This window comes from Mustela putorius, unplaced genomic scaffold (assembly GCF_011764305.1).
Source record: "Mustela putorius furo isolate JIRA1106 unplaced genomic scaffold, ASM1176430v1.1 tig00000139_pilon_pilon_pilon, whole genome shotgun sequence".
In the NCBI taxonomy this organism is placed as follows: domain Eukaryota; kingdom Metazoa; phylum Chordata; class Mammalia; order Carnivora; family Mustelidae; genus Mustela; species Mustela putorius.
In genome coordinates this window covers 6,250,388-6,266,035 of record NW_025421293.1, presented here as the reverse complement: position 1 = coordinate 6,266,035, position 15,648 = coordinate 6,250,388, and the positions used below count along the sequence as shown (strand labels likewise).

The 15,648-nt window shown below is 53.0% G+C and overlaps 1 protein-coding gene across 2 annotated transcripts in view; it reads left to right on the top strand.

Annotated features, from left to right (window-relative positions):
* The window catches only part of HIP1 (huntingtin interacting protein 1), a 139,805-nt gene that overhangs the window by 82,433 nt on the left and 41,724 nt on the right, over positions 1 to 15,648 (top strand). For both annotated transcript variants that reach the window (XM_004761643.3, XM_004761644.3), the window contains exons 2-4: positions 10,625 to 10,688; positions 13,822 to 13,964; positions 14,442 to 14,498. In XM_004761643.3, coding sequence (XP_004761700.1) covers positions 10,625 to 10,688; positions 13,822 to 13,964; positions 14,442 to 14,498 — 264 coding nt within the window. The remainder of the gene's footprint in view (positions 1 to 10,624; positions 10,689 to 13,821; positions 13,965 to 14,441; positions 14,499 to 15,648) is intronic.

Below are 15,648 nucleotides of genomic sequence, written 5' to 3'. Positions count from 1 at the left end.
GCTATCTAAGTTTAGAATGTTTTTGTCCCCCCGAAAGCAAACCCCATCTCTGGCAGCTACTCCCCAATTCAAACCCCCCCACCCCGAGCCCCTGGCATCTACCATTCTTCTGTCTCTTCGAATTTGACTGCTCTAGGTATCTCTGATAACGTAGAATCAGACAGTAACCATCCTTTTGTGTCTGCCTAACATCACAGACATCACACCCTCTGGGTTCGTCCATGTTGTAGTACTTGGCAGGATTTCCTTCCCTTAAAAAGGCTGAAGTGAGGAGACCATGGCCTGTTTGTCCATTGCTACTTGGAAGAACACCTTGGTTGCTTCCACGAGTGTTTTCCACTGTGAGCACCGGGTTCCTTGGCTGTATCTGGGTGGTCCCTCCTCCTGGCCACACCCCTCCTCCCAACACAGGTTTGTACACCCCACCGGTTACAAAAGTAATTTATTATTTTTTTAAACTTCTCAACTTTGGGGGCGCCCAGGTGGCTGAGTTGGTTAAGCGGCTGCCTTCGGCTCAGGTCATGATCCCCCCACATCGGGTTCCTTGCTGGGCAGGGAGCCTGCTTCTCCCTCTGCCTCTGCCTGCCACTCTCTGCCTGTGTTCACTCTCTCCTCTCTCTGACAAATAAATAAATAAAATCTTTAAAAAAAAAAAACAAAACTTCTCAACTTTTTTTTTTTAGAAGATTTTATTTATTTCAGAGGGAGAGAGAGAATATTAAGCAGGTGCCGCACGGAGTGTGGAGACAGACGTGGGGCTCCATCTCACGACCTTGAGATCATGATCTGAGCGGAAATCAAGAGTGAGACACTTGGGGCGCCTGGGTGGCTCCGTGGTTTGGGCTGCTGCCTTCGGCTCGGGGCATGATCTCAGGGTCCTGGGATCGAGCCCCGCATCGGGCTCCCTGCTCCGCAGGAAGCCTGCTTCCCTCTCTCTCTCTCTCTCTCTCTCTGCCTGCCTCTCTGCCTACTGGTGATCTCTGTCTGTCAAATAAATAAATAAAATCTTAAAAAAAAAAAAAAAAAGAGTGAGACACTTAACTGATTGAGCCACCCAGGTGCCCCAGCAAGATTTTCAGCTGAAAAACGGCAGTGGACTTGGAGGAAGGTGGATGGGGCTTCCTCGGTGGGAGAAGCGAGCGCACGTGGTATCGAGCCCTGACGAGGAGGTCTGCTTGGAGAGGACTGGGCAGACCACGCCTTCCGCCATCAGCCTGTCCGGTGCCGGGCACAGTGTGTGAGCACTGAGGGGAACGGCCGGCTAACACAGCCCCTGCCCTCGTGGGGGAACGACACCAAGCAAAGGGACAAAGGAGAGCATTTCAGGTTGTGATAAGAGGCTCTGTAGGAAGTCACTAGGGTGGTCGTGAGTCGTGGTAAAGAGATACTGCAGGGCAAGGGCGGGGAGGTGCCCTAGGCGGCCTGGGACAGAGTACTCGTGTAGACGGAGGGAAAGCTAGCCTCACAGACGGGAGGAAGAGCCTTCCCGAACGTTTGAGGGGTGGGGCGCCTGGGTGGCTCCGTCTGTTCAGCGTGTGCCTGTGGCTCAGGTCATGATCGCAGGGCCCTGGGATCCAGTCCCGAGGCAGGCTCCCTGCTCTGCTCCTCCCTCCCCCAATGCCCCTCCCCTGGCTTGTACTCTCTCCTCTCTCGCTCACGGTCTCTTTCAAATAAATAAATAAAATCTTTTTTAAAAAGGAAACGTTTGAGGAGCCAAAGGCAGCTGTGTGGTTGGGGCGTAAGTAGAGGGACAGCGGGAGCAGACGCTTGGCTGCGTCGGAGCGGGGTGGCCGGGTCTGAGCCGGGGCGTGAGCTCATGCGAGGTACAGAGATCGCTCCGACTGCTGGGTGCAGAGCAGCTTGGAGGACCGGTCCATCCGGGAGGGTATTTCAGTGGCCCAGTGGGGACATCATCACGGTTTGGGCTTGAGTGGAGGCAGAGGAGCAGAAAGGGCTGGGAAGGACGGCATGGCTGATTCCGGGATGGGAGCATGGGGAGGCGAAGGCTCATTCAGAAGGACTTGGAAGGGTCTGGGAGAGAAATCCGGGGATGGGCGTGCTGGCGGAAGCGAGGAGCCACCGAAGAAACCAGGCCATCAGGCATCGGGTGGAAAGTGAGGCAGGCAGGGAGACGGCATTGGCTGGTCCTGGGGCTGCCGGGAGCTGCTGAGGGCGGCACTGTGTGGGGACACGGACGGGGTTGCAATCCTGGCCTCACCTGCTCGTGCCGGGGCTCCCTTGGGCCGCTGGACTGAGAAAATAAGGGGTCGGATTCTCTGTATTCCAGGCCGAAGCGGGGATCAGAAGCAGTGTAGGCCTGCTTAGGGGCTCTGCTTTGCTGCTCATCTTTGACATCGTGTTGTGATTTCTGATCAAGAGGAGATATCAGGGGCCCCTGCTGGCGTCATCAGTTAAGCATCTGGCTTTGGCTCAGGTCATGGTCTCGGTCCTGGGATCGAGCCCCGCATCTCCTGGGATCGAGCCCCGCATCGGATTTCCTGCTCAGCGGGGAGCCTTTTTCTCCTTTCTCTCTCTCCCTCTGCCTCTCCCCCTGCTCATGCCCTCCCTCGGCTCTCTCTCTCAAATAAATAAATAAAATCTTAAAAAGAGTCAGGGGTGGGGGTGGGATCTAAAAAGACTTTTGGACACCAGCTGTCCGGCACCACAGCCAAGACCAGAGAGGTCTTGGTGCTGAAGGCACGCCCTATGGGGAAGCCCACGCTTCCTCTTCTGTGCCTCAACTGCCCTTCCCCCGGGCTCTTGGGACCCCGCCTCGGTTCTGAACGCTGCCGTCCTTGCCGAGGCTCGCCGTCCTGGCCACGAATGGAAGCTGTGCCCGCCTTTCCCAGGATGTGCCGCAGCGGCCACCCTGCCTTCTGTCTGTCCCCCGTGTCTGGCCATGTCCTTCCCAGACGGGGCTGACTGCCCAGCGGATCCCATTCTGCCCTGCCCTGTGTTGGCTGAGCTGAGCCCAGGGACACAGGCTAGTTGGGAGAAGGATGAGACCCTGTTCCCCCCCAACCCCCCAACCCTCCAACCAAGTTCATGCTGAAAGGCTTATTCTTCTGGTCTGTTTGCCTCAGGCTTCCTAACACCGGGAAGCAGACTGTACGGTGTCCCCAGTCCTCAGCCCTACGAGTGGGCAGTCATCCCCCAGGCCATTGGCACATTCTACCTGCACCTTTGCTCAGCCGCCTGCGCCCCGGGTGCTCTTTCATTTATTTTCTCTCCCTCTGTTCCATCTCGCTTTTTTCCTTTCCCCTTCTGCCCCGCCTGGTCTCCCGTTTCCCTCCAGATGGCCGGGGCACGGGCTCCACTAGTCCCTCGCTTCAGGACCTGACGCCCTGACCTCCCACCCAACCTCTCGGCTGGGCCCTGCCGTGGGACCTCTGCGGGGCCCCTGCCAGGCACGGTGTGCAGGACCGGACGTGCCCAGCAGAAGCAGGGCCCCACGCTTTTCCATGGGCTGCAGCCTGGCCAAGGCTGTCCTGAAGGAGTGGAGGAGGGGGCAGGGGAGTGGGGGGAGGGGCTGGGAGAAAGTCACCCTTCCCGCGGCGCCGGCTGGTAATTGGCTCTCCGGAACCAGCTTGGGACACAGGGGCCAGCTGGGCCAGGAAGCTGTGTACAATGACGTTCTTTCAGGGGCACTCTGCGTGGTCGTAGGTCCTGTGTGACTCCAGGGAAATCTGGAGCACAGCCTGTTCTCAGAGGATGTTCCCTAACCTAGACCGGAGGTGCGAAATCGAGCCCCGACTTCCCACCCTCGGCCCTCGCAGGGTCCCCGCAGGTATTGCCCCGTTCAGAACCTGACGATTTCCTTCAGAGAGAGTCCCGGGAGGGGAGGGAATGGGAACAGATTTCCTCCAGACACCACGAATCATCACATACCCGGTGCTTTTTAGAGGGGGAGCCCTGGGAAGCAATCAGTCCTTAGGAATCTGATGATAGATTAAGACCCTGCACCGGCCTTAGCAGCTGTGGGTCCACAAGGGAAAGAGGCAGGTTCTGGCCCTCAGAATTAAATTCATCTCGCCGGGGAGGTCAAGTGACATACCGCCGTCCAACACTGGTATTGGAAATTCAAAAAGAAAAATCAGAATTCAAAAAGAAAGTAGGAGGGGCACCTTAGAGTGGCTCTGTTGGTCACGTGTCTGACTCTTGGTTCTGGCTCAGGTCTTGACCTTGGGGTCCTGGGATCGAGCCCCGCGTCTAGCTCCCCGCTCACTGTGGAGTCTGTTGGAGCTTCTTCGCCTCTGTCCCTCGCTCTCTTGCTCATGCTCTCGCTTGCTCTGTCTCATAAATAAATACATCTCAAAAAAGAAAGTAGGAAAGGAGAAATTGTTAGATGGAGTGGGCTGGCCGGTGTACGGGATGGTCAAGTTTGGTCTGCCCTGGGAAGATGGTGGGATTTGGAATGTAGAAGGAAATGAAAAGTGCATGTGACGTGGGTTGCCGTCCCGGGCATAAAGTCTTCCAGAAGTACTGGAAACTCGTCAGAGCCTGGAGCTTGTGCCCTGAAAACTTCCCCGAGTCTGATGTCCCAAGGGCCGTGGAGGACCCACGGCCTGCCTTTATGAGCCCAGAATGCTGAGGCTCAGAAACCGGGCAGCCGGCCTACCGCTGTGGGCCGGGCCCTCCCCTGGGACACTTGTGCGAGGGGAAGCGTAGGTCGGGGAACCCGGGCCATGTCCCCTGCAGTAAAGTGGAAGCTCCCAAGAGCTGCAGGAGAAGGGTCTGGGGCTGTCCTCACTAGGGCCAGCAGGGCATGTGGATGTCTTGTAGCTGTTGGTTTGGGCAGAAACTTCATTCCACAGCCCAGTGCCAGGCGAGGCCCTTTGTTGGTGGCCTGGACTTGTCCTGGGGGCTGTGACTGTATGCGTACACGGAAATTGTTCCACGCTTTCCTTAGGGCACTGAAGAGGTGGCCCCTCACACCCAGGAGGATGGACGGGCTTTTGTATCAGGTTCCTCCCCTGCTCAAGAGCCTTCTCTGGGTCCCTCCTATCCATCAGGACATATTTTTTTTTATCCTGATATCCAAAGCCCTCCATCATCTGAAGGGCCTTTACAGAGTCTAAAAAAGGGGAAGGAACCCCAAAATCATCAAATCCAGCCTGAGCCTATCAGTCCTTTCCACAGTAACCCTGAGGAGAGGTCGCCAGGCGTCTGCCTATATGTTTCTAATGGGAAATTCTCTCTTTCACGAGATAGATGACTTTACGTCCAAAAGTGGCCACCGTATACTTCTACCGGTTGGTCTTGGTTTGATCCTTGGAGTCCTTCCTCCTTCCACGTGCCCACCCTTCAGAATGTTGATATTCCTCTCAATTTCCCTCAGTTCCTGGGTTCCTCCCAATCCAGGTCATCCTCTCCTAGAAGTGGTCTACTCTGTCAGACACTTTTTCCCATAATGTCTAAAGCCTTAAACTGAACAGTGTTTTATGGGTGAATTGATCCTGCCTAGAGTTGGAACCATCCCCTCCCTCATTCTGAACACTATACTCCTTTTAATTCACCCAGACCTCAGATTTGCATTTTGATCAACCCCATCATGGCGTCGCTTCGTTAGTTATAGTTAAGTTAGCAGCCAAATAACACGCCTAACTCCTTTCACAAGTGCTGATTTCAGTCCTGTCTCCCCTGTGCCAGAGAGTTAGGTCTAAATATAGGAAATCTCCTTTATACCTACTGGGTCGCATCTTGGGAAATTTAACCCGTTTTTCCAGACTGTGGAAATCACTGGGATTCTGATTCTGTGTCCCTGGCATGGAGGACCATGTCTAGTGCGGGCATTGCGACTCAGAGCCTGGGCTCTGACATCACGGAGTCTGAGTCTCCACTCGTCACTTGCTGGTGGAGGGGCCTTGGGCAAGATACTTAGCCTTTATAAGCCGCAGTTTCCTCATCTGTGAAATGGAGGTCATTAATACTAATACTCCCCTACTTGGAGGATGTGGGCTTAGAAGACTTTAATGAGAGCATTCATCGAAAATGCTTATTAGTAGCACAGGGGCTAGTAGCAAGCACTCCTTAGCGGCCCTTCTCGTGGCGATCCTAACCACGGTTCCTTCACTTCCTCATCCTTTTAAAAATGGCTTTTTCTCACCCAGAGCCCTCCTGGCCTCCTCCTCGGCTTATAGGGTCCCCTCAGCCTGAGACAGGCTTCCTCTGCGCTCACCTGTCTACGCTCAAAACCCCTGCAGCATCTTTGGTGCTCTCCCTCTGCTGGGAGGGACCTCTGCTGTGTCCCCCCTACCTGGGAACTTCTATTGGCCAATCTCATGAAATTCACTTTAGAGGGGTTCCCTAGGGGGCTCAGTCGGTTAAGCATCCGACTCTTGGTTTGGGCTCAGGTCGTGATCTCATGGGCTCGATGATCCCCGCATCGGGCTTCTCCACTCAGCACAGACTCTGTCCCTCTCCCTCTGCTCCACTCACCCCCAATCCCCGCACGCCCTCTCTTTCTCTCTCAAAATAAATAAATAAAAATCTTAAAAAGAGGGAAGAAATTCATTCTAGGGCTCACCTTCGATTGGGCTCTTTGCATTTTAATTTCTGTCATTTTGGCTGAGGGTTTACTTCTTATTTCTCTCTTGTCTCTAGCTTCTGCAGGCTTCATCCTCTTCCTCGCGCCACCCCCCCCCCTTCCTACCCACCCGGAAGCCCACCGCCCTTCCACACCCGGTGCCACCTCCCCCTCTGGCTCCATCCCCATCTCTCCTTGCCTCCATGCTGCCCTCCAGCCACACAACCTGCTCCAGGCCCGTCCTCTGTGACCCTGACCTCGACCCAGCCCCTCCACAGCCCAGACCTGTCACGGAGGTTTAGGGCCAGGCTTAAAGATCCAGCGGACCAAGGTTGAAACCCAACAGTAGGACCCCAGGCTAGTTGTTTGGCTTTCCTGTGGAAGAATCAAATGCCACTTAATTTGAATGAGGCTAAATGAGAGAAGTAGGCAAATTGCACGGGAATTACAGCACCTGGGACAGGTCCCCTCCTTCTTCCTCTAAGAGGTCTTCCGGGAGCAGGATCGCAGTTTCCAGGGGCTTCTCTCTCCCATCAACGTCTGGAGCCCAGAACGTTTTCAGGTTTCAGCCAACACACAATCACACAGGGGACCTACAGCTCCAGGCTCGTCGTGATAACGTTATTTTATGTTCTTGAAAGGAATGTTAAAGTGTCGGGTTTTCTTATTTTTGCAAGAAAGACTCATAATGACCCCAAGCTTGGGCAAGGTGTCATCAGTCAGTTTAAAGAAATATTTGTGGAATTAATCTAAACCCCAGCCACCAGGAGCCCCCCCCTCCCCCCCGGAGGCCATGGCATGGTTTCTAGCATGTCTGGCTAACACGGGTTTCTCCTCCTCCTTGAAGTCCATACTACTGACTGCCTCTGTGAACCCCCTAACCCTTGACCACCTCCAGTTCGGCCCCTTTACCATGTCTGTTGTCATTTAACCTTTTATTTTATTTTATTTTTAAGATTTTATTTATCAGAGAGAGGTGGGGGGAGAGAGCGAGCACAGGCAGACAGAATGGCAGGCAGAGGCAGAGGGAGAAGCAGGCTCCCTGCTGAGCAGGGAGCCCGATGTGGGACTCGATCCCAGGACGCTGGGATCATGACCTGAGCCGAAGGCAGCTGCCCAACCAACTGAGCCACCCAGGCGACCCGTCATTTAACCTTTTAATGCCCCTTATAATTCCATGCGGAATGCAGGCACCCTCTTAGGGCCCCAGTAAATGTGGGGGCTTTGGCCAGAGGTCCATCCGCAGCCAGGATCCCTCTGAAGGCTCCAGGGAAGAATCCTTTTTTGCCTCTCCCTAGCTTCTGGTGGTCTATAGGTGATTCACTCCAATCTCCGCCTCTGTCTTCACATGTCTGTCTCCCCGTGTGTCTGTGTGTCCCTGTGTCTTCACGTGGCCTTCACATGGACAGCAGTTGTACTGGACTTAAGACCCACCCTAACCCATTATGGCCTCATCTTAACTAATTCCCATCTGCGAAGACCTTAGTTCCAAATAAGTCCACATTGGTCGGTACTGGGGGATTTGGACACAAACGCATCTTTTCTGGGGAGATACAGTTCAACCCACAACAGAGTTTAATGTTGAAGAGTTATGTCTGTGGAGAGAAAAAGATAACGTGGAAAAGCAGACTTCAGGAGCACAGCCCAAAGTCACATAAACCAGATGTAAGAGAACATATCCTAGAAAAGGCTAGAAATAACCTATTTTGTGCAATGTGTACATACACAGGTACGCAGGTATGTGTTTTTTCCAGATAAAGACTCCAGTGTAAAAGAACTAACAGTGAAACCCTTAGAGGACAGTGTCGGCATCTACCAGCATAATCTAGGGGCAGGAGAAGTGATCTAAGGCCAGCGATTGTCCTTAACTACGTAAGGCAGTCCACAACTGGGAGTATGTGTAAGGAAGTATTCAGAACTCACTAGCAGTCCAGAAAATACAAAATAGTCACAGTGAAATGTCACCATACCCATAAGCCCAGCAAAAATGGGGTGGCGGGGATGCTTTTGTCCATGGTGGAAACGTGAACCATGAGGGCCTTTTCAGAAAGCAAGACAGTGACCTTGTTGGACTCCTGAGGAGCAAAAGGTCAAGAAAGTTTTTCTGTTTCAGCACAAGAGGGAAATGTGTTCCTTGCCTAACCATTTGATGATATTAAGGAAGTAGCCTTAAAATTTTAGGTGTGATAATGGTATTATGGTTAATTTGGAAGTAGTCCTTTTTTTTTTTTTTTTTTTTTTGCTTCTTCCTCAAGAGGTTCATCCTGAACTGTTTACTAGTAAAATGATGTAATGATGTAACATCTGGGTCTTTACTTTAAGTAATCCAAGGAGCAAGGGGTTCAAGTGGTTGATGGTAGAAAGCAGGGGTCAGCACACTCACAGGCACAGGCCAAATCCTGCCGCCGGGTTTTGTGTATACAGTTTTCTTGGAATGCAGCCCTGCTCATTCTGCTACATATTTGTTGAGTATGTGTGAGGCTCCTTTTGTCCTCCGGCTTCTGCAGAATGGAGGACTTGCAGTGGAAAAGCAGACTTCGGGAGAACCATGTAGCCTGCAAAGCATAAAATATCTACTGACTGGCCTTTTACAGAAAATACTTGTGAACCCTTGTCCGTAAGGAAGCCAGTTTGGCTGGACATTCATAAAGGTTGATGCCGGGGACTGCATGAATGCTGATTGGATTAGACTCCGTGTTTGTAGGTTTCGATCTTTCCGTAATGAGAAGTTAAAGAAAAGAAAAGAAAAAGCAACATGCTTTGACCCCGTGTATCCCATTTCTAGGAATCTACCTGTTGGAAATGAAGGCATCTATTAATAAGGATACATGTATAAGCATGTGAACTAAAATGGTTAAAAAAAAAAAAATACAGGGGTGCCTGAGTGGCTCAGTGGGTTAAGCCTCTACCTTCAGCTCAAGTCATGATCCCAGTCAAGCCGCACATCGGGCTCTCTGCTTGGTGGGGAGCCTTCTCTCCCTCTCCTGTTACTGCTCTCTCTCTCTGTCAAATACATAAAATCTTTAAATAAATAAATGATTTTTTAAGAACCAATGCAAAACTGATCGTCTACCAGTATGGGAATGTTTGTATGAATCACACCGCCGTCCTGCCAGTACTTGTCTCTTTAAAGAACGGACTAGAATTTTGCCATCCCGCTTGGAGACTTTTTCATGACACATTTGCAGTTGAAAAAGGCAGGATGTAGAAAAGTCCGTACTTGGCAATCCCATTTCTAGAGAACAGGGGCAGAATGGACCCCTTCGGTAGGTAGTGGTGTGTGCATGTGTGTGTGTACGCGTGCGTGAGACGCACAGCACATTCACGTGGCCCAGTGTGGAGTACCACCTATGGAAGGAGAAGCACAGCAAAACAGGAAAAGGAAAACACTTCTATTTAAACAGCTAGCGTGACACAGTCCCGTTCATGTGTTTGTGTTAAACTGTATCCGTGTATCCACACGATTTGCTACCTTCCAAAGAGAGTTAGGATTTTTAACGCAGCTGCAAAGGAGTGAATATTCTTAATGCACCTTAAGTAAGGGAATAAAAGAGAATTTGGATAGGGTTGGAAGAGACCCAGGAGTAGGGAATGTGAGAGGTAGAGTGACCCCTGCAGTCCTGGGCTAGCTAGGGAAGAAGTGTCCGTGGAAGGTTCTAGCGGTGAGAGAGAGGCGGCTGGATGGCCTTTGGGCCACAAGCCGCTCCCTGATCTCAGCGTCTCTTCCTCCTGCTCCCGGAGAAATAATGTTTCCCTGGGGGATGAAAGGCATCCCTTTGTGCGGGCTCTAATTGCCGTGTTGTTGTGCCAAGTGAATGAGTGGTAGACAGGCACAGCAGCTGGGCACAGCCAATGCCAGGCAGCAAAGCCCGCTGCCTTAGGACAGCCTGGGCCAGCTGGCCTGGGAGCACTGCCCATCTCTGCCCCCCACTGGGGGCCCTGCCTGTATGGGGGCCATGGGGCAGAGGGGTCCTCGGGGAGCTGGGGAGAAGTCACTGCAGGGAGAGAATGGGGTGGGGTGCCTGGGAGGGTCTCGGACACTCTAGAAGCGTATTCATCTCAGCCTCCCCTCCCCTCCCCCTCCCTCTTGTTTTTCAGACTGTCAGCATCAATAAGGCCATTAATACGCAGGAAGTGGCTGTAAAGGAAAAACACGCCAGAAATATCCTTTTGGATGTTGCTTGGAAGACCAACCCCGAGGCGGGTCGAATGGCGGGGACTGAGGTCAGGGCGAGGTGTCCTTGCTCAGCTGCGGAAAGGGGAACCCCCACAGTGGCCAGGCCTCCTGCAGGTTCCAGCAGCCTCGGTGGGCAGCAGCTGGCCTTTGAGACCACAGCTCATGGCGGGGGGGGGGGGGGGGGCGGAGGGACCAAAGCCACTTCCGAGTTGAGCTCTGTACAGTTTACCAAGGACCCCACCCCTCTTGGGACTTCCCTTTGAGAGATTTCCTGAGGGCACAGGAGGGAGCGTCACCGCACTCCAGACCCTGCACTTGGCCCGTAGGGGCCACATGGACCATCACCGTGGGAGCATGATTATCTCCCCTTCTCCTAGCTCAGAGCCGGTCAGTGGTCTGGGCTGCCATAGGCTGGCACCGGGGCTGAGCCATGGAAATTAGAGCCACCTGTGTGAGCTGGTTCCCCCGCAGTCAGCAGGGGAGAAGGCGGGACCCTCAACACAGCTTAGGGAGCTGGTGGCTTGGAAGTTTCCAGCACCCCACCACGCCGTACCTCTCCCCATGCTTTATTAGGCCTTGGGCAGCCACCCTGTGGGGTGTGACTTGGGAAGGAAGTGCAGGCCACACCCTTGTTGTTGGATCGCTTGGGATCTGCCCTTGAGGGATAGAGTCCACGAGCTCCAGAATTGCAACAGCGAGGCTACTGGAGAACTGGGGCAGAGCAGGGTGCAGCCCAGGGCCAGCAGAGGCTGGGCTTCTGTCTGGGACGAGCACCTGCCGCTTGCTTGCCTGGGCTCATCGTGGTGGCGGTGACACAGCCAGGTCAGAACAGCTCACATGGAGGCCATCCCACCTCCACCCCTGGCGGAGACGCTCCAGGTTCCCTGGCCAGAGGAGCCCTGCCCCACCAGCGGGATGCCTAGCCCATGGCAGACCGTCAGGAAGCGGTGCTAACAGCACGTCCTGCTCTTTATTGGTGGGAAGATACTTTGGTTGGACTTTAGGGCTTTGCTACAGGATGGGGGCTCCAGGTACCCCAGAAACCTGGCCCAACAGTGAGCCTCGTTAGACTTTGCCCTTTTATCCCCAGAAAGGCACAGTCCCCTTGCTTTACCGAGTCAAGAAAAGCCCCAGTAGACTTTTTCAGGGGGAGAAGACCTGGTCCTGACTCCTGTCTGCTAAGAATATTGATCCCTCCGATTGAGATATGAAGTAAGAGATGGTTGTCAGAGGTCAGTGTGCTCGGGACACATCAGACCCTCCCAGGGAGGCTACCCGGAGTGACAGAAGGGATACCAGAAGAAGGTTCTGGAATCCCACCTCAGCAGCAGTCTGGCTCGCTCTGGTGGGTCCAGCCGGATCTCCATGAGCCTTCGTCCCCTTGTCTGTCAAATGAAAGACTTGGCCAAAGAAGATCTCAAAGGTCTCACGTTCCCACTCTCACCTTCTGTGAGTTTCTCTGCGTCACCATTTCTAGGAGGTGGATTCAATGTTAAAAGGCTTGGCTCTGAAGGGCAGGATTTTCAAGCCTAAAGATATCACAAAACATTTATTCTTTATTGATTTTTTTGGAGACCGTCAGCCACTCTCAATCCCAGCTGAATAAGCATTTGGGAGTCTGACGTCAGAAGTGCTGTTCAGATAGCAACTGATCCTGGGTGTCTACCTGCCCCCCTGCCCGCCCCTACCGTGTATCTGCTCCCAGAGGACTAGAGACTAAGTCTTATCTATTTATTTTTTCAATATCCCTGAGTGTCTTTTATAGTGCCTGATACTGCAGTGGGTGCACTAAACTGCTTAGGAAATCAAAGGACAGAAAGGTCTCCTTGCCTCTTTCAAGGTCACGGTGCTTGGCTTAACTCTGCACTTGCTCCGGCTTCAGTAAAGTAACCACAGTCTGCCCTGAGACGTCTGCCCAGGAGAGGGGTGGGGAGCTGTCCTCTCTCCTCTTGGCTACCATCTAGCCTGAGGCGGCTCTGCTTCAGGGGAGACTGTGCCGTTATTTCAGAAATCCCTCCAAGACCTAAAGCTGACGTCAGCTTCCAGACCCAGAAGTCTGGGTTCAAGCCCGCCCCCCACCCTCGAAATGCAAATTTCAATCTGGGGAAGGAACTTGGTGATACCCTCTAGCCTGGAAGCAAAATGGCCTGTGTTCTGGATGAGTCATAGAGTTTCTGACCCCAGGCAAGTCTTTCTGTCCTGCGTGGCACTCCCCCTTTCTTACCGGAGTCTTGACAAAGGAGCCTGTAGTTCTGGGGAAAGACCTGCCCTTGGACTTGATGGTGCGCAGTTGCTGGGTGTGTGAGGCCCATGTAAGCGCTAACTTAAAATCACGCCAGACCAGATGGACGTTTATTGCGTGCACATCGTGGCTGGGGTCCGTGGGTGCGTTTGGAATTGGATCTCAGGCGGATGTGGCCTCGGGATCCCACATAGAGCGAGTTCAAGGTGTTGGGAGACGTGTGCGCCTCTGAACGAGACCAGGAAGGCTCATGGAAGGGGTGAGGTGTAACAGTCATTTTAAGTTTGGGGAAAATGCTTCCAGTTCCGGAATGACTAAGTCATTAGGACGGTGCGAGGGACGACACCGGGAATAGAGTCATCAGTATGTAATGGTGTTATCTGGTGACAGACCGTAGCTCCGTGAGGTTGTCCGAGAACTATGTCGGATACCAGAAAGGAATGTGCCATGATGGATCTGACCCGAGATGGATGCCGATTATCCTTCAATGAAGAAATCACAGAAAAGAGCAGAGTGCCTATTTGGGGAGGAGTCAGGTAACTGCTTGGAAGAGGAGCCGAGGTGTCCCCACCAGGGCCAGGGCCCCAGTGAAGAGCTGAAAGCGTGCCCTCGCATCTGGAGACTGGATAAGAAAGAACTTTGAGACACTGTAGCGTGTCGCTAAAATATGAGCTGTCATTATTCCCCCAAAGGTCCCTTCCTGCCCTCAGGTAACCCAGGGGAAGGGCAGAGTCTGCCTCCCACAGCAGAGCCCTGATGCCAGCCAAAGCTTCTACCCACTTAAAGGCAACCCAGGACCGCCGCTGGCCCAGAGCTCACTTGTGCCAATTGGAAAAGGCCCCATCCTTGCCTGTGTTTTCCATGACCCTCCCTCACCGTGCATACTGGGCACCCACCATGAGAAAGGAGCACAGACCTTTTGGTCTGTGGTCAACCGGCTGCCTCTCTCTAGCAACGCTGTCCTCTGCTGGAAGTTCTGCCACGTGTTTCACAAACTCCTCCGAGATGGACACCCAAACGTGAGTTCTGGGGCTGCAGGGGACGGCCAGGGGGCCAGGGACCCATGTGGGGAAAAAGGGGGATCGCCTGAGGCAAAAGGGGTACTGTTTACTCTGGCACAGAGAGGGGCAGCTGCCCGTTTCTCCTGGCCTTTATGATTATTATTTTTTTAAAGATTTTATTTATTTGTTTGACAGAGAGAGACACAACGAGAGCGGGAACACAAGCAGGGGGAGTGGGAGAGGGGAGAAGCCGGCTTCCTGCCAAGCAGGGAGCCCGATGCGGGACTCGATCCCAGGACCTTGGGATCATGACCTGAGCCAAAGGCAGAAGCTTAAGAACTGAGCCACCCGGGAGCCCGTCTCCTGGCCTTTAGGCTGATTAGAGGTGGACTTGTCTGTCTGGTCTGCCCTTCTGCCCACCCCAGCCCCGTCTCACGCCATCCTCTGGTCCGGTTGTTTTCTTTTCTCTCATCAACTGTTTCCTTCCCTCTCCAGGTCCTGAAGGACTCCCTGAGATACAAAAATGAATTGAGCGACATGAGCAGGATGTGGGTGAGTTTGGAGACGCATCCGGGGGCCGCCTGCACCTGCCGCTCCTTCCGCAGCGGCCGCAGAACAAGGACTGTGGAACGGAATGAATTCATCTCTTTCAGCTTGCTTAGGATTTCTCTCCTGAGCATCGAGGGGGGATCAGCAACGGCCCCCAATAGTACCGTGATAGCCACAGTCTTTCCTGGGGGCCCTGAAGCTGCAGGGAAGTTCTGGGGCCTGGGAGTGTCTCCTGCCGATGGAACCTCATGCCATAACACTCTCCAGGCATCGGGGTCCCTCGGCAGTGACTTGGCCACAATTCCTGTGTCTTTCTTCTGCTGGTCCCATGCGGGTCACAGAACACTGAGAACTAGCATTCCCAATTCTTGCTGCCAGTACCTTTTCTTTCCCTTTTTTTCCGTGAAACTCTAGGGATTCTCCGTGCCTTAGGATGGGAGAGGAGGTAGCTGGGGGTATCAGAATCCATTAGAAAAGGTTTTTTATATACACGCTAGAATCTCTAGATTCTGCTGTCCACGGAGTATGTGTGTTGACAGCAGAGAATTTGCATTTTGAAGACTCTCTCGGGTCGATTCTGATACGTCTCTTTGCCCCCACTGGTTGAGAGGTCTGACCCTTTCCTTCCAATTCTTTTTTTTTTTTTTTTAATTTTTATTTATTTATTTGACAGTCAGAGATCACAAGTAGGCAGAGAGGCATGCAAAGAGAGAGGAAGGGAAGCAGGCTCCCCGCTGAGCAGAGAGCCCGATGCGGGGCTCCATCCCAGGACCCTGAGATCATGACCTGAGCTGAAGTCAGAGGCTTAACCCACTGAGCCACCCAGGCGCCCCTCCTTCCAATTCTTACCTACATCTGTTTGCATTCACAGAATGTTAGCAGTGGTGTCATCCAGGGCATCCATTGCTGATGAGAATACAGGCCCAGAAGGAAGCAGCCTTTCCTATGTCAGGCTAGTGGGTCTGAACAAAGCTAAGATGTCCCCTTACCTCCTAGGTGCATGCTGGAGAGCTTTCGCTGGTGTCTCTAAACACGGCAAGCGTCGGTCTTCTTTTTTGTTAGAATTTGCTGGGTGTCTCTTTTCCACCCTTTTACTTTTGACTTTATATATTCTATGTCGTAGAAAAGTCCCTTCTCAGTAGCATTTAGTTGA